Here is a 25,148-nt window from a genome sequence, read left to right on the forward strand (position 1 = left end):
TCCGTGAAGAGGTGTTACTAAGTTACTAGAGGAAGCGGTGGTCGGCTGACACCTTACGCACGTGTGTCTGAGCTCAAGTTTATTTATTTACTAAAATTACATCAGACTTTGAAAGATCAACTCTCTTTCATGTGTAATAAATCTTATTAGAAGTTCACTGACGTTTTCATTACTTCTAGCGACTTGACGTTTGATAATTTGCTTTATTTCTTCTTTTGCGCCCTTATCGGCTCCTCTAGTTCCAATTCGCCGTTGCCTGAAACAGTTTTCTATAGTGTGATCAATGTAATTAGGTAGTTGGCTGTTTCTCAATGACTGTCAAGTTAAGACATACGTCCATTAAATAAGTAATTTATTTGATCACCCTGTATTACCCCATGTGTGGAATAATGTCCAAGGTTATCTGGCCGCCTTGATTCGTCCACAAATAGGTAATTTCCTCCAAGATGTCGACATTAATGATGTAATTCTGTAAAAATGGTATTTTATATTCCGAGTGCACAAATTAAACTTTTAACAGACAGGGATGAATCTTTACATACGAGACTCACCTGAAATAGTATATAATTAAACGAACCATGTTGTTGAATCTGATTCATCAATGGCGGCACGAATTCTTCTTCTTGAGGCCAATCTAGCTGTACCAAAGTAAGAATATGTCCTATAGCTAACTCACTATAATTATGCTTGATCATGTTCTCCTAAAAACAATAGAAAATTGAATTTTTTTCATCTAGTTGGCAGGCATGTTGAGAACGTATGTCTTAGCTTGACATAAACCTGTACCTTTATACTTCTGAGTAATAATTTCGTGAAGTACTGAAGAACAGCCGTGTAAGTTAGAGGTAAGTAATGCAGATGTCGTTGATTGCCTCCTACAGTTAGCCCGTTTGTTAAGGTTCCAAAAGAGTTCCTCGGCAGCAACGGAATTGTGAGCAGTATGTGTTCAAAGCATGACTGAAAATACAAACGTTTAATACACAGCACATTTAATGTCAAAATTGACAACTGTCGATTTATGATTTATTAGACACAGTGGCCACAGGAAACAACTCTAATAACTAATTAAAGTCCAACTCATTGCTATCAGTCCACTCTCCTGTGTGGATTTTCGAAAAATTTTGGGTGTAAATCTGGCTTTCAACTCATTAGGGAGAAAATTAGGGGAAAATTGAAGGTGGCGATTTTTGAGGTTAACATGTTGTCAAAGTTGAGTGTATTAATCAACAATCAATTAAAAATTTGTTGCAAAAGAAAGGTTTCAATACAGATTTTGGCAATCTTGCGTAAAACGATTGCCACAGTTGCGTCAAGGTCAAATGCTTTTGCTGACAACTGTTACGAGTAAAAATCCCTAAAAGCTGCTGCCAACTTAACTTTTTAATGAGTGGATCGATAGTAACGAGCTCTGGTATACCTTATAATTCTTCATGAAATATAAAATCCCGGCGGTGTTGACATATTTGTTTACCAACAAACTTTTATCACTGATTTCTTGAAGGTCAACCAAAGCCTCCTCATATTTTCCTTTGTAAATGGCGTAATCGATCAAAAAATTCGTAAAACACGTCTTCATTTTCAAAAAACCATTCAACATCGAAAATTCTGCGAAAAGAAAGTGTCACAACGAAAACAACATATCGGATGTTTAATTAAAACAGTCATCCAGTCGGCGTATGTCTGTAACAACTCCGCACGACTTTTTCGAACAAACGAAATGAACAACGCCAACTCGATGAGTTTTAATGATGGCATCAAACCTCTTTGGAACGGCTCCGATGAGTGGAAGAGATCCCAACAGTTGACGACCATTAGAAAATTGCTGTGAATATTTTTCAGTTCTGGTTTTTCCATGGAAATGTACGGAGACGAATAGTCGTCGTTTTTGCGTTTTTTACTTTTGGGCTCAGATGCAGGACTCGGTAAAGTAGAATCTAAAAAAAACTTCATGAACACTCTGTATACAGTATGTCCCCGGATTGAGTTCACATAAGGAAAAAAACGTTATTTTTCATTTTACAAAAAAATGACAAAGGAATAATATTTTTTGCTTAATTTAAAATAAATAAATCTTTAATTAAAACTTTAATATTATCAAGCTGTGTTCTTAAAATCGACAAAAACAAAAAATAACGAAGAACTTTTTTATTTTTAATTTTGCAAAAAATGTCAAAGGAATGAAATTTGTTCCTTAACTCAAACCAATTTCCACTATTTGATTGACCCATTACCTATTTTAGCACATAGTTCAATTCGAACTCGTAATTCTTTAAGACTGTTTCGAATTTTCTCAATTATTGTTAAGGATGCAATTGCATTTTTTTTCCATTTTTTTTTTAATACTTACACATTATTGGGTAAATTTTTCTTTAATCTTTAACGCACTATTTGATATTGCAAATCCACAGCCAGCTATTATTTAAACACGATTACAAAATTTTATAAATAAAAACTAGCCTGTCTTGATTGTTTTGGCACTCGCTTGTTTCAAAGAACATGTATCTTTTTTTTTAAGTCGCATTTTTCGTCTATTTGTTAATTAAGAGAGTCGGGGTAATAAGCGCATGATCCATCCATTTGTTAATTAAAACAGTCGGGGTAATAAGCGCATGATCTGTCTATTTGTTAATTAAGACAGTCGGGAGAATAAGTACATGATCCGTCTAATTGTTAATTAAGAGAGTCGGGGTAATAAGCGCATGATCTGTCTATTTGTTAATTCAAACAGTCGGGGTAAGAAGCGCATGATCTGTCTATTTGTTAATTAAAACAGTCGGGGTAATAAGCGCATGATCTGTCTATTTGTTAATTAAAACAGTCGGGGTAATAAGCGCATGATCTGTTTATTCGTTAATTAAGACAGTCGGGGAAATAGGTACATAATCTGTCTATTTGTTCAATAAGACAGTCGAGGTAATAAGCGCATGATCCGTCTATTTGTTAAGGATGCAATTGCATTTTTTTTTCCATTTTTTAGTACTTACACATTATTGGGTAAATTTTTCTTTAATCTTTAACGCACTATTTGATATTTCAAATCCACAGCCAGCTGTTATTTAAACACGATTACAAAATTTAATAAACAAAAATAATAAAAAATTTATATATGAATATATAAAACTAATAATTTTGAAACTTTAATTGCAGATTTATCTGTTTTGAAATAAGCAAAAAATGTCATTCCTTTGTCATTTTTTTGTAAAATGAAAAATAAACTTTTTTTCCCCTTGTGAACTCAATTCGGGGACATACTGTACATGAAAAAAGTTTGAGTTAAACAGTCATCTGTCAAATTTCCAGAAACAGTTTGATAAAAATGCAATTTGGCTGTCCTACCAGTGAAAGCCTCCACCAGAACGTAGACATCATGTGGTCGTCCAGGACTGGACTCAGGCGACAAACTCACTGTATACTCGTGCAAACAGTGAAGAAAAAAAATCGATGAACAAAACAACAGTTGCTTATCATCCAAGTTGTTGCTTCTTGTCTGGCAAAAACTTACGATCTTCTGCCAGTAGCTGTCTTTGCTCCTGCAAATACTAATCACATCGAGAACTACAGGAAATGTCCTCACCAGTTGTTGCTGAAGTTGACGAGAGAAGGTTCCCATTCCAGTTGTTTCCCAATAAACTCGATAACTGAGAATAATTTTTTCCAGGGGTCCTCAATTTTTGTCTCGGCGTCTAAAGAAACTCCTGGAGAGAGACTAATGGAGCAGGAATAAAACTCGACGGCTTTATAGAGTAGTTTCTGGAGAAGCTTTGCCGATAAGTCAACTTTGGCATTTTCGGTGGCCAGGAGGGGTAGTAGATCACACACTAGGAGTCTTCTGTAGGCGTTTAAGGGGAAGTTTCCATCGTGGCTGTGTTTTTCGGCACTTATTAAAGTATCCACCAAACGGGACTAAAAATTACATTCTAATTAGGTAATGTCATGTACAAAGTTTTTATAAATGTTTCTAGCATCAAGTGTGGCTTTGGAATTCCTGTCGTACACTATTTTGCCGCTTTGTTCTCATAGTGAACATTGCTATCATGAAAATTATTTATAATGTTACTTTCTTAAACTTACTTACTTTAAACCACAACTAGAAGATATTTCTTTTCAAAACTTACTTTGCTCTATGATTGAAGTTAGCTACAACTGTCAGTTGACAAATCTAAAGCCACATTTGTAATGAGCGGCAAAATTCTTTGACATTTCATAGCCACCCTTGATGCTAGAAACATCTATAAACACCTTGTATTATTATAACGTGTGATCCACAAAATTTTTATTTAGGGTTAAATTTTTAAATTAGCTTAAAATATAATAAATAAATATAATAAAATTAGCTTAAAACAGTAATTTACTTCATAACCTCAAAATGTTACATTGACAGTTTTAGAACTAAAATGCTAAAAGTCGTTCACATTATTGTTAGAGGCGTTTTACACAGGCATGGCCTACCGAGATGTCAATAATTCTGAAATATAGTATAGTATCAAGAGTGGGTGTGAAATGTCAAATAAATTTGCCGCTCGTTACTAATGTGGGTTTAGATTTTTCAACTGACATTTGTAGTTAACCTCATTCTTCCTGGTGCACCAGCGCGGGTTCAATGTCAATCTGCCGTCAAAATAATTCTTCTCATAATTTTTTTTTTTTTTATTGTAAATACAAGGTGTTTATGAATGTTTCTAGCATCAAGGGTGGCTCTAAAATTCCGGTCCTGCACTATTTTGCTGCTTTGTTGTCATAGTGAATTTAAATATTTTGAATTTTTTTTATAAGGTCACTTATGTCAGTTACGGTTTTGTCACCAAGTTTATGATTTTCAGGTTTAAAATCACAATTACAATAGTTTTTTTTTGTAAACTTACTTTGTTTCATGTTTAAGGTTAACTACAAATGTCAGTTGAAAAATCTAAACCCACATTTGTAAGGAGCGGCAAATTTCCTTAACATTTCATAGCCACCCTTGATGTTAGAAACATTTATAAACACCTTGTATTAGGCTTTCATTCGATTTTTTTACATTTTCCAGATTCTTTTAGATTTTCTTCTCTAGGATCTCTTTGAGTTCTTTTTAGATTTTCCTTAGTTCTTTCAAAATCCTTCAGATTTTCTCTAATTTTTCTGTTTTCTTTGGTACATTTTCTTTGACTTTCTACAAATTCTTTCGAATTTCATTGGATAATATAAATTTTATCTGGATTGCCTATAGTTTCACTTTAGATTCTTTTAGATTCTCTAAATTCTCTTGAACTAAATCTGGGACTTTTACATCGATTTTTTATTAATATCGATTTTACCAAAAAAAAACATCGATTTTTAATACATATGTGAGACCATTTATAAACATTTATAAACACCTTGTACATGATTTTCGGTATAGTTAAAAAAGAAGTGTTAAATCATGCAAAACTGCACTGTTAATAAAACGCACTGTAATTAAATGATTATTTAACTAAACAATAAAAAGTATTCTCGACAAGATCAAAATAATTGTTCGATAGAAACAAGGAAGAATTATTATATCTTGTTTTTTTACGACAGTTTAAACCCATAATAACTGAACTAAATACAAGGTGTTTATAAATGTTTCTAGCATCAAGGGTGGCTCTGGAATTCCTGTGGTGCACTATTTTGCCGCTTTGTTTTCATAGTGAATATAACTATCTTGAAAATTATTTATAATGGAGTGCGGGCACTACCGCCTGTAAAGTATGCAACCTCCCACTCTGGAGGATCAACAAACCATTTGAATACCATTGAAAGCGTTGTTTAGATGCAGTATTAAATTATTTTTGACTGTGTTTTTACTTTGGTGAGGTTGAAACCATTTAATATGTATTATCTATACCGCCTTTCAGTAGTAATTGTTTATTTTAGGACACTTTTGGCGTTATTAGTGGTCCAAAAACGCCAACGAATGACAACTTTCCAAATTTGATATTTTATAAATCGCAAAAAAAGTTACAGGCTTTTGTCGTTTGACCATAAATATTAAAATAAAATTAAAATATCTGCAGATTAGACAAAAAAATAACACAGTGCTTTGTACTTTAAATGAATAAGCTTTTATCTTTGTTAATTTTAGAAGAAAGAATTTGGAAATGATAGATTGTCCACGAGTTTTTGAATAAAGTGAACTTTTCCTTGGTGTCGGACATCTTCGATTTTTAAGAAAAGTTGCTCTACATTCCTTACAAAATTTCAACTTAAAATTCATTTCCTATTTTTTTTAAATATTAAAATCTTTAAATTCCATCGTTAATTATTGATAATGAAATAATATTATTTTGTTTATTTCTACTAAATTAATGATTTTGTTTATTTTTTAGTTCGTATAAAATTATACTAAATGGGAACTCAAAATTTAAAGTTGAAAGTGGTTCAAAATTGTGTAAGAGAGCACGGACAACATTGTATGTACTAAAGAATTCATGGCTCATTTTGGCTCACATATTCTTATTATACAATATATTATTGCTTCAAAGAACTGAATGTGATAAAATAAAAATTGGTAATTTTTCGTTTAAAAACTCCTCATTTGGTATAAATGAATTTAAAATTCGATTCTAAGCAACTTCTCTTAGAATTTTTAACTCTAACTTTTAGAGAAATTCCTAACGCGTAGTAAATTACAAGAAAATAGCTATATTTAAAAAATTCTAATATGTATATTGAATTCACCATATCTGCTGTTTTTAGTATCGTCATGGATTTTGCAAAGTTGAAAGTTGCATATAAGTATCCCTCAAAAAGAACTTTACGATTTTAACATTTAACTTAATATGCCAAAAATTAATAGAGATACCAGCTTGTATTCTGGCTGGAATTAAACATTTACCATTCACTGATCAAAATTATCATTAAGGCAATACATTTTAAGAAGTTGCAACCCAACTACAGTACAAAAAATAATTAAATACTGCATCTAAACCACTATTTCAATCGTATTTAAATGGACCGGCACAGTTTGTTGATCCTCCAGAGTGGGAGGTTGCATACTTTACAGGCGGTAATGCCCGCACTCATTCCGACATGACTTCCATGTTTGTCTCTCTCTTTCATGGCCTACCCTAAACAAAAATTTTGTGGCTCATGTGATACAACAGATGTTAGCTACGACACGCCGCCCCAACTCTTAATGGAAATTAACAGAACCACATACCCCGTAACTTGAAATAGCAGTAGGAAACCTCTGCAACAGTAAAAGAAGCAACCGGCAATGCTCCATGGTATCTTCACAATGGTCTGCTGTACACAATAACAGTTTGTGTTGGACATCTAATAAAAAATTAAGTCAACACTTTAAATAGCACGTTTACACAATACCTGGAGATATATGCTTGAACATTTCACACAAAAACTGCTTCTCAGGCTCATTGGTATCGCTTTCTGCTCTTAGAGCCAACGTAACTTTCTCGATTTCTTTCCACAATTCTGCCTGGTTTTGGAATTTCCCTATCCTAAAAGAGAAAATAAAAAGAAGATGTTACAGGTTGATTTGAGCACTTACAAGTCACTGAAACATCGGGCAGCTTCTTTTACGTGGCCAGCGTTTTTCTCAATGCAGTATGCTTCAAACTAAGTTAAAATCACTAAATGAAACTATTTATCTAACTGGCTGAACGCGTGTCTTAACTCGATGTGGAAAAATGAAATGGTGACAGTGAATATGTATGGTGTACATCAAGACATACGTTCCAGTTAACCGAATCAACGTAACATTCCATCGTGAGCCCTACGACATACGGTACGAAAACCATAGGCGACCAGACACCCTGTTTTCAACGCTCTCTCCCAGTTGCTTACCTGGACGCCGAAATTATTGGGGTACAGAGTCTTGGCGGTTATCATCCATGCTTTGGCTGACAAGGGATTTCGGTGCAAAGATGCTTTCGCTTGTTGTATAACGTAGTCTTCATCTGATATATCAACTTCCATTTCAATGAACCAAGAAAGTAATTATTTGTAAACACGCCGGCGAAACACAACTGTCAAGAGCCTATCTTCACATCTATTATTGACGTTGACAGTTCTTACAATATGAAGTTGCCGTTGGAAGTTTGGTGGAATTTTATGCAAACAAAATGCATTTTTCATTTTAATGAGCACGTGGAATCGGATTTGAACAAAATTCGCTGTGATATTATGGGTAATTTTAGGTTTTAGACGGGGAGAAAAATTTGTAGGGTGGTATCACTGCTGAAAAGATCCAAACACGTGACTGCATATTCTGTCAAAGCTGTCAAAATTGTGAAATGTGCATAAACGATTGGAATTTCTGAGAGAAGAAAAGGAAAAATTGGACTTGCTAAGTGTGGCATATCGGAAAATTAACACAATACTTGGTAGGTACGAAGGATTCACTTATTTCTTAGAATTTGAATGAGACCTTTTATGATCTTTATAGAACCGCAGACATCTCTAGATATTTTCATAGAATTGAAAGATTCCAAGGGTCTTTAAAGTCCCATAATAGTCTTTCTAAAAGATTAGTGAATCCTTAATATCTTTGAAAATAGTTAGAGTTTCAGTTTCTCTCAAAGTGTCTTAAAGCCTCTGTGAAATACTAAAAACTTCTTAGAGATTTTTGTAATTCTTTAGAAAGATCTTTGCATTTTCTTTTATTCGTAAGATTCTTTTATATTATAGGTGTTACTAATGAAGTTTTTTAGAAATTCTTAGGCAAATATACTTAGCATGTTTCAGGATTATGTATAGCTCAGCGAGAAATCGTTTAGCATTGAAATAAGCAGATTTCTCGAAGAATTCTGATGATTGCGTGCAGATTTCTGCTGTTTTCTTGTAATTCAGCCGTTGAATCTTGATAAAAATTGGTGATTTTGCAGGTTTCGAGCTCTTCTTTGCAAATCCAAGCCAGAAAACGGCGAGAATCAGCGAGAAATCGTCGTTTAGCATCGAAATAAGCGGATTTCTCTTAGAATTTTGATGATTTCGTGCAGATTTCTGCTGTTTTCTTGCAATTCAGCCGGTGACTCTTGATAAAAATTGGTGGTTTTATAGATTTCGAGCTCTTCTTTGCGAATCCAAGCCAGAAAACGGCGAGAATCAGCGAGAAATCGTCGTTTAGCATCGAAATAAGCGGTTTTCTCTAAGAATTTTGACTATTTCGTGCAGATTTCTGCTGTTTTCTTGCAATTCAGCTATTGAATTGTGATAAAAATTAGTGGTTTTGTAGATTTCGAGCTCTTCTTTGCAAATCCAAGCTAGAAAACGACAAGAATCAGCGAGAAATCGTCGTCTAGCATCGAAATAAGCGGATTTATCTAAGCATTTTGATTATTTCGTGCATATTTCTGTTGTTTTCTTGCAATTCAGCCGTTGACTCTTGATAAAAATTGGTGGTTTTGTAGATTTCGAGCTCTTCTTTGCGAATTCAAACCAGAAAACGGCGAAAATCAGCGAGAAATCGTAGTTTTGCATCGAAATAAGCGGATTTCTCTTAGAATTTTGATGATTTCGTGCAGATTTCTGCTGTTTTCTTGCAATTCAGCCGTAGACTCTTGATAAGAATTGGTGGTTTTGTAGATTTCGAGCTCTTCTTTGCGAATTCAAACCAGAAAACGGCGAGAATTAGCGAGAAATCGCCGTTTAGCATCAAAATAAGCAGATTTCTCTTAGAATTTTGATGATTTCGTGCATATTTCAGCTGTTTTCTTGCAATTCAACCGTTGAATCTTGATAAAAATTAGTGGTTTTGTAGATTTCGAGCTCTTCTTTGCGAATCCAAGCCAGAAAACGGCGAAAATCAGCGAGAAATCGTCATCTAGCATCGAAATAAGCGGATTTATCTAAGCATTTTGATTATTTCGTGCATATTTCTGCTGTTTTCTTGCAATTCAGCCGTTGACTCTTGATAAAAATTGGTGATTTTGTAGATTTCGAGCTCTTCTTTGCAAATTCAAGCTAGAAAACGACAAGAACCAGCGAGAAATCGTCGTTTAGCATCGAAATAAGCGGATTTCTCTAAGAATCTTGATGATTTCGTGCAGATTTCTGCTGTTTTCTTGCAATTCAGCCGTTGAATTTTGATAAAAATTGGTGATTTTGTAGATTTCGAGCTCTTTTTTGCGAATCCAAGTCAGAAAACGGCGCGAATTAGCGAGAAATCGTCGTTTAGCATCGAAATAAGCGGATTTCTCACAATTTTTTTTTCAGATATCAGGTATTAAATGTGACCATTCATGGAAAACAACAATATCAAGGTAACCGTTTCTCGTGTTCATAGAACGTCCTTTCCAAAGACAAAAGTACCGCCACAAAAGGGGTAAGTTGTAGCACAATAAAAATAAAAAAAAAAACAAAAACGTGGTTAATCATTCTCTTGGTTTTCTTTTAGTTTCAAACTTTTCCTAAGCGACCGGATTGTACAGAGATTTTGAAAAAGGCATCTATCTTCGCTACGTTCTCAATTTAAGTACCAACGACGACATCAAAAACTTTAAATAACTTCCAACAGCAAATATTTTAACAATGGAGTCGTCCGCAGATTTCTGTTTCAACCAAAGCACATTTTGGCACGATTTTATTGCTACATTAACTGAACTGACATTTTCTCCTCTTATCAAATGTCTTTCCAACGATGAGGACAATGAGAAAACTAAATGTATGTGAAGGACGCAATTATGCAGTTTGAAATGACCATCGTAGAAAATGGCGAAGAACCTTTCCTCAAAACCATTCTAAAGTGATGACAGCATCAAAAGTTGCATTGTATTTACAAAAGACACCTCTAATTCTGTGTGTGAATGACAGAAACAAATCGATAATTGAATTAGCGCTGAAAGTGTTAAAGAAAAATCTAGGAGGCGAAAAGATCTTATTTGGACAGGCAACAAAAGGAGAGTTTGAGGAATGATGATGATAATGCTTGTTTTAAGCAACTATTCTCCGTCGGAGTCTTAGGCTTTTCATGTTGACTTTCAGTGACACTCTGACCAAGCGAGTTAAAGAATTTGTGCTCAAAGGAAACAAAGTTGAAATATTTTTGGACAGATTAGACGAATTCGACTGTAAACATCTCGATCTTGTGTTGAAATGGACGCTAATTTTGGTATTAAACTTTTACTCTTCAATGCATCATATCTCGCAAAATTGAAGACATGGATTTTTTAACATTTTTCCGGTGATCTATGGCATCTATGGTGCGCGACTTTCCGGACACCTGTATACATAATGAAACAAAATCCAGAACGGGTATGTGAAAACCTACTCGTCGATAAAAGCAATGGGATGGAAATTTATCTGTTGTACATGACGATCAAAGGCCATTGCAATGGTTATTTCTGCAGCCTTTGATCGTCATGTGTAACAGATAAATGCATTGGGCAGAACCAAGACAAATTTCCATTGACATAGTTGCAATTGAATGGTGTTATACAACAAAGATCCAGCCTACAAAAAAATATTTTGGTGTGTTTCTTCGCGTTATTAAATCGATTAAAACTGTCACCATCTGTCAAGCCTCACATGAACCTAAAAGTTCTTAAAGCTAATAGCCCAACTGAGGTGCTACATTAGTGTTACTGCTATTTTGCACTACGGAATCGGTAAAATTAAGGCGTAAAATTATGGTTATAAACTCCATTTTTAGAAGACACTGGCTGGATCTTTGTTGCGTAACACTGTTCAATTGTTTTATTAGAATCTAAACTACATAATACAGATGCCCGGAAAGTCCAAATTTCAGAATAAATAAATGCATGCAATAAAAAATTCTAGTTTTGCATCAAAATTATATGTATATCAGGTTACATTTTCACGTTCATCAGATTAGTAATGTTTTGCGAATCAGCCTGCATAATAATAAGCTGAACTCGAATAAAGTGCAAAGATTCTAATCACTAAAAAAATTAGAAACTTATGGCATTGAATTTAAGAACTTTTTTATTAGCGTTTTTATTTCCAACTTTTCGTTGGTCTGGACTGACATTGGCATTGGAATTGCCCTGCAGAAAACTTTAAACATAATTTTTTCTCGAAAACTTGGCCATCATTTCAAACTGCCGTGTCTGATATTGTTCTTAAAATATTTGCCCTTTATTCGGGTTCACTCTGTATAAGGCGAATCAAGACAGAATTCAAAGATTGTAGAGACGCGCCACAAGAAATCTATGGAGAATCTAGAATCATCACTGAGAATCATCTAAACTTAACCATTTAAAAATAATTTAGGAAATCCAAAAGTAAAAAAATCTAAAGAGAAATTACAGATAAAGGGAAATTTAGAAAATCTGATTTTTTATTAATATCGATTTCGCCAAAAAACATCGATTATTAATACATATATTTTTATTTTCAATGTATCATTAAAAATCGATAATTGCCGTTTTGATGTATGTATTTTATTTTACCCTCTTGATTTTGGTGATATTTCGTTTGGTTGGTTGTCAACGTATAGAACCAAAGCAAGGCGGGATTTACTTGTGCTGCGGTCTAAATAAAGAAAACTGGAATTTAATTTAAGGGAATTTTTGAATTTTGTTTATTCTTATTAATCTTGAATTTGTTTTTTTTATAATTTATGTACTTATTATTTTGTTTATTACTAGGTTTTTATTTATTTTTGTTTTTTTTTTATTTTCACAATAAACTATGCTAACATATATATTGAGTTTTTTATTTACTATTTTTCAAAATCGATGTTTTCTCCGATGTATTGGAGATCGATGTAATTGTGCTCTTGTTGAAATTCAGTTCAAATCGATTTTTTTTAAACGAGTAAAGTGAATCTAAAACGTCTTGAAAAAATTTAGAAGGTTTAAACTAAACCAAGATAGTATCTAAACTAGTCAATTTTTGAAATTTTTATTGATGCAAATTAAATTCAAGCATTTAGAGAGAATCTATGCAATAATTTATAAATTAAACCTAAATAGAAAAGAAAATCTAGGGGGGGGGAATCTAATAAAATAATTAGAGATTCTAATTTTGTAATTTTAGTTTTTAATTAATTTGATAATCAATAATAATTATACTAACTTAATTTAAGCCAACGCCCGCCGCCCAGTTAAAACATTTAAACTGTTAACCTTAAAACTGTCGATTATTGTGTGTATATGTATAATTTTTGTTTTTTTTTTTCAAAATTTTGAATGAAAATCAACGTGAATGATTAAAATATAGTCGGAGGAGTTTGAACCGCATAAAAACTAAAAAATTAACAACAAATGTAGACAAATTAATGATCAAACTGCTAATTGATTTTAAAATTCGAAAAGTAAAAAAAGGAAAATGTGAATTATGGAGTAAAATTTGGTCTAAAAATCTGAAATATTATTCTAAGCAACTTTTCTTAATAATATTTATCGATATCTTCAACGTGAAGCAAAATATTGGGAAACGGCCCTATTAAAAAAATCGCAGTAGGCGGTACTTATAATTTACAATGTTGCGAGTGTTATATAGATTCGAATAGATTCGACTTAAAATGTTTTATGAATGTGATAAATTTCAAATTTCATTTTCGAAAATTGACGAAATTTTCTACTATTAACTAGTACAAGGTGTTTATAAATGTTTGTAGCATCAAGGGTGGCCTTGGAATTCCTGTCGTGCACTATTCTGCCGCTTTGTTTTCATAGTGAATATAACTATTTTGAAAATTATTTATAATATAACTTACATTCATGATGTTTCAGTTACAGTTTTGTGTCCAAGTTTTTGATTTTCTGGTTTTAAATTACAACTAGGAGAGTTTATTTCTCAAAATTAACTTTGCTTCATGTTTGAGGTTAACTGAAAATGTCAGTTGAAAAATCGAAACCCACATTTGTAATGAGCGGCAAATTTCTTTGACATTTCACCCTTAACCATAGCCACATTTATAAACTCCTTGTATAAAAGCGAATTTTGGACCACTAGATAACCCGAAATTTCATAAATAATACATATTAAAAGGATTCAACCTCACCATAGTAAAAACACAGTCAAAAAAAATTAAATACTGCATCTAAACAACGCTTTCAATGGTATTTAATTGGTTTGTTGATCCTCCAGAGTGGGAGGTTGCATAGTTTACAGGCGGTAGTGTCCGCACTCCATGTCAGTTGAAAAATCGAAACCCACATTTGTAATGAGCGCCATAGCCACCCTTGATGCTAGAAACATTTATAAACACCTTGTATAAATAAAAATACAGCGTGTTTGATAAAGATTTACATCTAGTCGCCTCTATGGTTTTCCGTACAAATTAAAAATTGCCACTTTACGAATTTAATGAATGAAACGGTTACATAACCTCAAAATAGTTTTCAAAAATTATGAAGTAGACACTGATTTAAGACGACTGGATCGCTGAAGGGATAAAGTTGACTCAACGTCTGCTTAATTTCTCTGTTTGTTGTTTAAATTCTTTCCCTATTGGCGATTTTGACGTTTGACAAGTGACATAATCGACATGAGTTCAAAGTGACAGAGCACAGAAAAATGCGAGCGGCACAAAAGGAATTCGATTTTCTCATCGGTCTTTGACGAATGAAGAAGGGCAAAATAAAATTATAATGATGGAAAAATTTACACCAAACAGGTGTAAATCTGGCTTTTGAAAATTTGTGATATTTGGTTTACTTGCAAATTCATTTTAGACTTGAATTTTGAACACAATACGTCAAAATAATGTCCGCCTCAATCTAAAATTCTGAGAAAAATCTGAGATTTGAAAACTTGGGGTCTGAAATTAATGTTTGTTAATTCTGAAATAATAGCACATAAAAACCTTTTTGTTTTTACAAGATTGAAAACGCATTTTATTCAAAAAAAAAACACAAGGTGTTTATAAATGTTTCTAGGATCAAGGATGGCTCTGGAATTCCTGTCGTACTATTTTGCCGCTTTGTTTTCATGTTTCTTGAAAATTATTTATAATGTTATTTACGTCAGTGACGTTTCAGTTACAGTTTTGTGTCCAAATTTTTGATTTTCAGGTTTTAAACCACAATTATAGTTTGTACGGTGAGAGATTGAATGACAGAAAAGTCACTAAACCTACGTGATAAAAAGTGTACCAAACGCGCGAAATTTAAAATAACAAAATAACCCCAGTTACTGACAACCCTGTCAACCCATTTCGCGTAGGAATTTAGTGTTTTTAGTGTATTTTGTAGCATAATTTGCTACCAACCTATATGTGAACTGTCGAAATATCCCAATCTCTCACCGGATAAACTATAAAACAGTTTATTTCTCAAAATTAACTTTGCTTCATGTTTGAGGTTAACTGAAAATGTCAGTTGAAAAATCGAAACCCACATTTGTAATAAGCGGCAAATTTCTTTGACATTTCTTAGCCACTCTTGATGCTAAAAACATTTATAAACACCTTCTAGTAGCTAATGAATTCATAAGCAACATAATACATTAATTTTCAAGCTAGTAATGAAAAAAATGTATTATTCTGCGAGGCGTTAGCATTAAAGTCATTTTAAAACTCAATATGTGTCTAGAAATTAGTATTTTTTAAGCAATGTCTTCATTTTTTTATGAAATCGCCAGAATTAAAAAAGTTTTAATTTTTTTTGGATCAGTTTTTCAAAAATATTGTGCCAACTCTAGCAATGAGTCTTATAGATCGTTCGAAAGATTATTAAATTGGTTTTCCAAAGTAGTGTCCAGTAATTCCATGGATTCAGATTTTGAATTAGGAGGCCATTCCGATTTAGAAATGAACTTTTTTTCACAATTTGTTTACTAGTAAGTATGTATAATTGAACAGAATCTAGAATCCAGATAAGGTTGAAAAATTAAAGAGGAATTTAAATACAATTTGCAGAAATATCTAGAAAATCAAAAACAGTAAAAAATGTAGACAATTAAGTTACATCTAAAGAGAATTTAGAGAATTCAAGTAGAATCGAAAAAAATGTATACATAGTATCAAAAAAAAATCACTGAGAATCTCTAAAAATTAAACAGGCCAAGTTAATCTGAAGAAAAGTTAGAAGATCCAAAAATGTAGCTACTCTCAAAAGAATACAAGAAAAATTTAATAAGGAATTATAGGCAGTTACGAAAAAATGGAAATTCAGTCAATTAAAAAAAATCCAAATTTTTTAAAAACTCAAAATTTTAGAAAATTAAAGAAAATAGTGATACTTAAATTAGAATATTTAATTTTTTATTATATCTGCATCATAATCCTAAATTAAAACACGCAAAACGTGCAAAAACTAAAGTTTTAAAATTGTCTAGGTAACAAGAAATATTGAAATGTCAGGACCAATTTTTATTTATAATATAAATAAACATGAAAATTACAATTACTATTGTTTGACATTCCAAAGCCCGCCACTTTACGCTGGCTACTGTTGTTTGTTGCTTCTAATTCATAACTAGTAGAAGCTTTTTCATTTTCATTCTTCTGTTGGACGTCCATAGCTCTTGATGAAGTTGATTTAGCAACCGATGTGTTCAGAGCACCAGCAATGCGTTTGAAAACAACTATTTTGTTTGAAGTTGCGTCTTCAATATAGCCACTAGCCACACTCGAAGATCATCGATGCTTATACCACTGTTTGCCATAATCGCATGGAGTTCGTCGGAAAGCGTCGGGTAGATTCAGAATTAATCGCAGTTCTGCATGTTCTGCTAGCCTTTTAATATCTTCACTCACTTTTGGTAATTTTATTGTGTAAATTCAAATTTTTTCAGTGGTCCTAAAGGTCCGCTGACGCGTCGTGCTCTTAAACTCGTCGTGCGTGTTTTAAAGGCTTGCTTGGATCCTCATTATCGAAGTTCCATTGTACTTTTTTGCATCAATCTGTATAATGAGTTGCCTATTCTCCCCCTCATCCCAGCCAGCGAGCCACCTGGGGCTCTTGCCTGATAATTCCTCCTCCTCCGGCGTCGTTTTCCACGTCACGCCATCTCAACGTTCAGCATCGTCGTCGTCGTGGTGGGGCAATGAGCGGCGCGACGCCTCATCCTCCGTTCAGTGGACGGCAGCATGTGGTGGTGGCTGCTGCTCGTGGCTTTGGCGACGGCCAAGCGCGTCCCGTCGACCCAGGAGCCCGTCATCGAAGAGGTCACGGCCAAGCAGCTGGAGCGCGTGTTACAGGAGAAGGACTTTGTGGCCGTGTTTTGGTGTAAGTAGCCCCCGTTTACCGCCCCACGTAGCGGGTGTTGGTGCGCGCTCAGTGAGTGTAGAGTGTCGATCCGGGAGAGAACGTGCCATATCCCGATTTGGCGCGCCTCAGTGTCCTGCTGGACGGCCACGACGGCGGACATCCTCCCGCACAACTGATGCAACCCAAAACTCTTTGCCGACCGTAAAAATAAATACAACCTGCATAATGAAGCCAGTATAAATAGGAGCACGGATGGGCTAAAATTGGGGCGAGCAGCGGTTCGTTTTCGACACCAACCACCACAGTGATTCGGATGAACCATACGGTCAAAAATAACCATAAGAAAACACTTTTTATTCCTTAGTTACAAAATGCCAAGACAACGGAAGGAATATTTTTAGAGTTTTTATTTCAGGATTTTGACTTGAGTGAAAATTTTGAAATAGACGTAGGTGTGCAAATTCCGTTGTTTTTCATCCCATTGTAGCCGCTGAAAAGATATCAGATGCTCAGACAAACACTGCACTATTTTTAGACCATCGAATGTAGAAAAACATTTTTATCTGCGAATCGAAATTCATTTTACGACCTGTCATTCATATTTGCTATACATTCAAAAAACTGAACGCGGTTCAGTTTTCCTTCCAAAGTCATTAGTCAGTGTTACAAAATAGACGCTCATTTTGCCAACAACTTATCTAAAACACGTGAAATTATTAAAGAATAGTTTCAAATAATTAGTTACCCTGCTAACGGAACTAAGAAATTTGCTCCACTAACTTCGAAACCTACTGAATTTTTAATTCATCAGATTGGGTTATTTTTAGCTTTTTACTTGCGAACTAGACATTTGAACAGCGTTTCTCAACCTGTGGGTTGCTGCAGTTTCTGTTTGCAAATTTGCATTTTTTTTAATTCACTCCTTTTGAAAAAAAAATTTCTTATTTTTTTTACGTCTAATCTTTGTAATTTGAGAACCCAAAGAAGAAATTTGAAGGCAATAATAATATCAAATTTTACACTTAAATGACTAATAAATGACTAATTTACCGATTTATGAACACTTTTTAGCACGAAATAAAAATTTTGAAAATATCTACAGGGTGATTTTTAAAAAACGGCAGGCATTGTAGAAATTTTATTTATGAACCGATTTTAAAAATAAAAAAAATTAATTAATTGGTTTTTAATTTACTATAAACTGATAATTTTAGAGTTTTTCTAAATGTCTTAGTATCTTTTGGGCAATATTAAACTTTCTTATTTTAAATTGGTACGCATTTTTTTTTCATAATTTGGAAGATATTAATTTTATTGATTCAGAAATGTGTAATAAGTTCTTCTTTTACGAAAAAATATTTTTAAAAATATTATCAAAATTGAGAAAAAATAGGTAATAAAAGTTAATAAAATCTAGGCATGGTGTCAATTGTGCAATGAAAAAAACGGTATGGCGTTTCAACAGTATTTAATTAAATTAGGTAGATGTTTTTTCTGATTTGTAATTATTATTGTCTTTTGTTATTAATAATTTCAAAAAAGATTGCCAATCCTTTCTGTTATTTGCTGCTTTTTGACATTACAATAACGGTATTGTGTTATTTGACATCACGCACCTAGATTTTGTTAACTTTTATTGCCTAAACTTTTTCATTTTTAATATTTTTTTTTTAAATATTTTTTGTAAAAGTAGAACATACTACACTTTTCTGAATCAAGAAGATTATTATCTTCCAAATTATGAAATATTATGAATATTGCCCAAAAGATGCTAAGACATTTAGAAAAATTCTAAAATCATCAGTTTATAGTAAATTAAAAACTATTTAATTTGTTTTTTAAATTTTTGAAATCGGTTCATAAATAAAAATTCTACAACGCCTGCCGTTTTTAAAAAATCACCCTATATAAACAATCAAGAATATTCATTAAATTCGGAAATCTTAGCAGTTTTAACAATGCAGCAATGAAGCTTTTAGAGTATTAAAATTTTAAAATTAAAGACCAAAGTTTTTCGAAATTTAGTTTTTTGTACGAAAATTATTTTTTTTTTTTTAATTGCATAACTTTCAATGTTTTTATGATAAAACAATAAACTTTAAAAATATCGTTTTCAACACATTCCTTTATTTATTTATTATTTGTGGCATTTTTCAAAATTTTGGAAAAAAAGCCAAAAATTTAAACATTTTGATTTTTAGAAAGAGAACAAAACTTTTTATTTTCCACAAAATTCCGCAACTGTTGAATTTCTAATGATAAAGCAAGTTTAATTAATTATTAATAAAAAATTAGTAATTTTGCAAGTTTCACCAGTAAATCATTGACATTTAAAGATCTATACGTCATTTTTCCTGCAGAGAATTTATCGATTTACAAAGGAGCGATTTTAGAACTCAGCGGGATTGAAAGGAATAAGTTAGATACCTGTAGTGGATGCATGTCAATTTTGATCAATAGATGGCTCCACAAGCAACTGACAAGTTTTTTAGTATTTCCAAAATATGTTGATGATAAACATAAAGTTATAAAAAATACCTGAAAATAACAAAAACAAATTTATTGCTGACATCTGACATATGCCACAGTTCACAGGAAAAAAAGTTTAAAAAAAAATGTTACGTCTAATCTTTGTAATTTGAGGAACTAAAGAAGAAATTTGAAGGCAGTAATAATATCAAATTTTACACTTAAATGACTAATAAATGACATGACAATAAATAACTAATTTACCGATTTATGAAAACTTTTTAGCACGAAATAAAAATTTTCAAAATATGTTTAAACAATCAAGAATTTTCATTAAATTCGGAAATCTTGGCAGTTTTAACAATGCAGCAATGAAGCTTTTAGAGTATTAAAATTTTAAAATTAAAGACCAAAGTTGTTCGAAATTGAGTTTTTTGTACGAAAATAATTTTTTTATTTTTTTTTAATTGCATAACTTTCAATGTTTTAATGATAAAACAATAAACTTTAAAAATACCGTTTTCAACACATTCCTTTATTATTTATTCATTATTTGTGCCATTTTTCAAAATTTTGGAACAAAAGCCGAAAATTTAAAAATTTTGATTTTTAGAAAGAGAGCAAAACTTTTTATTTTCCACAAAATTTCGCAACTTTTGAATTTCTAATTATAAAGCAAGTTTAATAAATGTGTATCATTACAAACATTTAAGCACGAAATCAAAATTTTAGAAAAATTTTCACCGGTAAATCATTTACATATAAAGATGCCACTATCTATACGTCATTTTTCCTGCAGATAATTTGCTGATTTACAAAGGAGCAATTTTAGAAATCTGCAATTTTAGATACCTGTAGTGGATGCATGTCAATTTTAATCAATAGATGGCTCCACAATCAACTAAGTTTTTTAGTATTTGCAAAGTATAATGATGAAAAACATAAAGTTGTAATAAAATACCTGAAAATAACAAAAATAATTTTATTGCTGACAATCTGACAAATGTGACAGTTTTTGATTGACATTTCGCAGGAATAGCAGGAGCATAAAAAATCAGCATTGATTAACTCGCTCTGCTGAACGACCAATCACAATGTCGGATTTTAAATTTGGCGCCTACAAAAATCCTCTGCAGGAAAAATAGCCTTTAATTATGTACTTGCATCGAACTTATTACCGTTATTTACGAAAGATCGAAATTTTTGAAAAATTTTGATTTATAGAACAATGTAATTTTGGTTTAACAATTGTGCCAAATTTAAAAAAAAATACAAAAAACATTTTTTTTTGGACGAATCAAAAATTTTTCATTTTCAAGTAAACTTTATACCTTTGCCAGTTTTATCGATAAATCAATGCAGTTTACTATATTTTTATTATTTACTACCTTATTTATTATTTGGACTAATTGCAAATTAAAAATTTTTCGAAATTTCACAAAATTTCTTTATTTCCTATAAACTTTAAACTGATATTTTCAATATATTTTATGTGTTTTGTGCGCCATTTTTCATGGCATATGTGATACCCATTTGCGGAAACCTTTATGAATGTCTAGGCAGTCTAACGTGACATTTAGAATAGGTTATATTTTGCAAGTTGGCGTCGCTGCATAAATGTCAATTGTGTCAATTTGTGTGCTGTTTTGGAGGTCAATGACCTTAATAAAATCGAAATTAGAAACATTTATAAACACCTTGTAAATTATCAAACTCCAGAACCTGACGGATTTTTGTTTTTTATTACCGTTAGTTTAGCGTCGCGACGCCTAAGTAGTGCAATGTTTATCGATTTTTGAGTTTTTGTGGAAACACTCGGTCATTAAAATTATTTTCAACATAACTGTGACTACGTTTACACCAAATTTTCAAAAAGCTTCATTTGCATGAAGGTCAATTTTGATTAAGGGGGGCGTGTTATAGTTGGCGACTAATTTGACGATTGCTGACATTTGATTGGCGGAAAAACGATCACATGTCACTTTAACGTCATGTTAAGTATTTAATCGAAATTAATGACTTCAAACTTAACTTAGCGTATGTAAACTGCCCCTACAAATTGTTAATTAACATCGAAATAACAAAATTTTTATAAAAATCTAAAGCGAACTAAAGAATAGATGTCATTTGTGACACAAGACCTTGCCAGTTTGGTGTAAACGTAGTTTTCAATTTTGACGATTTGAATTTGGACACTAACTTGATACATCATTTTTTACTCAAATTTTAAAGACAATTTGCATAAAATCTAACATAACTGAGAAATATATGAAAAAAATAAATAAAATGGTCATTGGTTCCACAAATCCTACAGCAAAGACTGTTTGTAGTGAAGATAATGTAGAGCAATTGCTAATTTTCTTTTCATTCCAAATTATTACACAGCGTCAAAAAAATTAAATAAAAATATATGCCCAAAATTTTGGCATACTCACCTACATGAAGTTTATTAATCAAGATAAGCCTTATGTTTCGCTTTGGCAATAAAACGACAAAAATGCAAAAACCCAGCAAACAAACTTCAAATTCAACAACCTGAAAATAGGTGTTGTCAAAAATTTTGCAAAGCGGATTTCTCTAAGAAATCTGATGAATTCGTACAGACTTCTGCTTTTTTTGCAATTCAGCTGTTGAATCTTGATAAAAATTCGTGGTTTTGTAGATTTCGAGCTCTTCGTTGCGAATTCAAGCCAGAAAACGGCGGAAATCAGCGAGAAATCGTCGTTTTGCATCGAAATAAGCGGATTTCCCTAAGAATTTTGATGATTACGGGCAGATTTCTTCTGTTTTCTTGCAATTCAGCTGTTGAATCTTGATAAAAATTGATGGTTTTGTAGATTTCGAGCTCTTCTTTACGAATTCAAACCGAAAACGGCGAGAATCAGCGAGAAATCGTCGTTTAGCATCGAAATAAGCGAATTTCTCTAAGAATTTTGATAATTTCGTGCAGATTTCTGCTGTTTTCTTGCAATTAAGCCGTTGAATCGTGATAAAAATTGGTGGTTTTCTAGATTTCGAACTCTTCTTTGCGAATTCAAGCCAGAAAACGGCGGAAATCAGCGAGAAATCGTCGTTTTGCATCGAAATAAGCGGATTTCTCTAAGAAATTTGATGATTCCGTGCAGATTTCTGGTGTTTTTTTGCAACTCGGCCGTTGAATCTTGATAAAAATTGGTGGTTTTCTAGATTTCGAACTCTTCTTTGCGAATTCAAGCCAGAAAACGGCGGAAATCAGCGAGAAATCGTCGTTTAGCATCGAAATAAGCGAATTTCTCTAATAATTTTGATAATTTCGTGCAGATTTCTGCTGTTTTCTTACAACTCAGCCGTTGAATCTTGATAAAAATTGGTGGTTTTGTAGATTTAGAGCTCTTCTTTGCGAATTCAAGCCAGAAAACGGCGAAAATTATCTAATTTTTTTGGTCCATAAACAAATTATTAAAAAATAAGAACTCATCCTCATCAAGCAGTTGTCTAAAATGTATTTATTCTTTGCGCTGCGTTGGCATTAAAGTAATTTTAAAACTCAATTTTATGTGTCTAGAAATTACGATTTTCTAAGCAATAACATTTTTTTTTATGAAATCGCCTCGTTTAGCATCGAAATAAGCGGATTTCTCTAAGAATTTTGATGATTTCGTGCAGATTTGTGCTGTTTTGTTGCAATTCAGCCGTTGAATCTTGATAAAAACTGGTAGTTTTGTAGATTTTGAGCTTTTCTTTGCGAATTCAAGCCAGAAATCGGCGGAAATTAGCGAGAAATCGTCATTTTGCATCGAAATAAGCGAATTTCTCTAAGAATTTTGATGATTTCGTGCAGATTTCTGCTGTTTTTTTGCAACTTAACCGTTGAATCTTGATAAAAATTGGTGGTTTTCTAGATTTCGAACTCTTCTTTGCGAATTCAAGCCAGAAAACGGCGGAAATCAGCGAGAAATCGTCGGTTTGCATCGAAATAAGCGGATTTCCCTAAGAATTTTGATGATTTCGTGCAGATTTCTGCTGTTTTCTTGCAATTCAGCCGTTGAGTCTTAATAAAAATTGGTGGTTTTTTAGATTTCGAACTCTTCTTTGCGAATTCAAGCCAGAAAACGGCGAAAATCAGCGAGAAATCGTCGTTTTGCATCGAAATAAGCGGTTTGTTTTTTTAAGTAACTTTTCAATGTTTTTTGTCCTGTCACTTCTAAATGAAAAGAGATATTAATGCATCTGTCAGAACGTCCAAAAGGCAAGATAATTATCTTTTGAATGGTGCATTAGAATAGAAAATCGATGTAAAAATTCTTTAGTTATATGCAAAATTGCACATGAAAATCACTAAAAACTTTTTCAAAAATATCATGGGAAAAACTTACCCTAGCGATGAGTTTTATAGGTCCCTAAATTAATTAGCTTTCCAAAATAATCATATAATATAATAATATAATTATAAAATATAAATATAAAATAATCAGATAATGATCAAATAGTCCCATAACTTGGCAAAATTTCATTAAAAAGTGAAGAAAATAAATTTTTCCATGTACGTACAGTCGAAAAATGTTTCACTTTGGCAATAAAACGACAAAAATGCAGAAACCCAGCAAACAAACTTCAAATTCAACAACCTGAAAATAGGTGTTGTTGTCAAAAATTTTGCAAATCCGTTGATGCAAGCCCAGAACCCCGACGCCAGTTTTCATACCAACCAACAAAATGTGTTGAATTATTAAGACACTTAACACAAATCTATTTCTAGCACCTTAATTTTCCAATCTCATTGAAAATCGAAAATCAGCTTCCGTGTATAAACCTCAGGTGGGCAATACCTTGGCTCTGCTCCAAACCTGCGACCTTCACTCAAAATTTAAATTAATATGTTGGCATACAAAACGAAATGCAGTTTCATTATTCACATTCATGGATACTTGTTTGATTTGTTCCTCTTGTTTTTAGATGCTCGCAGCTGCACCACGTGCGACCGGGTGCTGCAAGAGTTGGAGCAAATCGACGACGACACGGACTCTTTCGGAGTGGATTTCGTCAAAATTAACGACAAACGACTGGCGAAGCAGTATGGCATCACCAAATTCCCCGCACTTACCTATTTTAGAGAAAAACAGCCGATTATCTACGAAGGTGAGGAATTTCTAAAAATAGGGAGAAATTTCGGTGACGTGCGAGCTAAGAGGAAGCATTTATCAATTCGAGTGGAGCGAGCGAAAATAGGAAATTTTTTATTTGTGTTTGTTTTTGGTTCTTCGCGTTTATTTAATTTATGCTAATAAATTTATTCGGCTATTTGGAATTTCGAGATAAATTTAGGACGCATTCTACGCAGAATTTAATAAAACTAGCCTGGATGTAAAAAGTTTTCTAATTCTAAATATTTAACGTCCTATTAAACATTGTGCAATTTCCCATTAAGCTTGATTGCAAGGTGGAACTATGCATGAAAAACGTCAAGATTATAGGCTAAAAATAACTAAAAAAATTTGAGTAGAATGTAGAACAAATCTAAAAAGAATCTAAAGATAATAATCAATAAGCCTACTTTAGAAGCTTGTTTTACACAGCTCAATTTTTGAAAAAATGTGGTCCAAGACGTACTTTACTTTGACC

The 25,148-nt window shown here is 32.6% G+C and overlaps 2 protein-coding genes and 1 long non-coding RNA gene across 8 annotated transcripts in view; 2 read left to right on the forward strand and 1 right to left on the reverse strand.

The window, feature by feature from the left end:
* Window positions 1–66: 66 nt before the first annotated feature.
* Window positions 67–8,071, reverse strand: IntS10 (integrator complex subunit 10). The gene is made up of 12 exons (XM_088038977.1): window positions 7,804–8,071; window positions 7,508–7,575; window positions 7,324–7,457; window positions 7,160–7,275; window positions 3,575–3,903; window positions 3,337–3,530; window positions 1,761–1,934; window positions 1,418–1,605; window positions 787–957; window positions 552–701; window positions 375–469; window positions 67–256 (listed from the first exon to the last, which is right to left on the reverse strand). Exons 1-12 carry the CDS (start codon window positions 7,933–7,935, stop codon window positions 97–99), a joined length of 1,911 nt encoding a protein of 636 aa, XP_087895103.1. The 5' UTR covers window positions 7,936–8,071; the 3' UTR covers window positions 67–96.
* Window positions 8,072–8,112: 41 nt separating this feature from the next.
* On the forward strand, window positions 8,113–12,622 carry LOC148172223 (uncharacterized). 2 transcript variants are annotated; one of them, XR_015770261.1, is made up of 3 exons: window positions 8,113–8,346; window positions 10,174–10,282; window positions 10,355–12,622. It is a non-coding gene; the product is annotated as an uncharacterized LOC148172223 (long non-coding RNA). The 2 variants fall into 2 exon arrangements; XR_015770260.1 differs by having other exon boundaries at window positions 8,119–8,342.
* A 4,125-nt stretch (window positions 12,623–16,747) lies between these two features.
* The window catches only part of hlk (hulk), a 50,484-nt gene continuing 42,083 nt past the window's right edge, over window positions 16,748–25,148 (forward strand). For 3 of the 5 annotated variants that reach the window (XM_088039955.1, XM_088039956.1, XM_088039958.1), the window contains exons 1-2: window positions 16,748–17,096; window positions 24,483–24,665. In XM_088039955.1, the coding sequence (XP_087896081.1) occupies window positions 16,958–17,096; window positions 24,483–24,665 (322 nt within the window). In that variant the 5' untranslated portion in view covers window positions 16,748–16,957. The remainder of the gene's footprint in view (window positions 17,097–24,482; window positions 24,666–25,148) is intronic. The other 2 variants (XM_088039959.1, XM_088039957.1) reach the window with 1 other exon arrangement.

Source organism: Gnatocerus cornutus, chromosome 6 (genome assembly GCF_029298725.1).
Source record: "Gnatocerus cornutus isolate USDA-ARS CGAHR chromosome 6, icGnaCorn1.1, whole genome shotgun sequence".
In the NCBI taxonomy this organism is placed as follows: Eukaryota; Metazoa; Arthropoda; class Insecta; order Coleoptera; family Tenebrionidae; genus Gnatocerus; species Gnatocerus cornutus.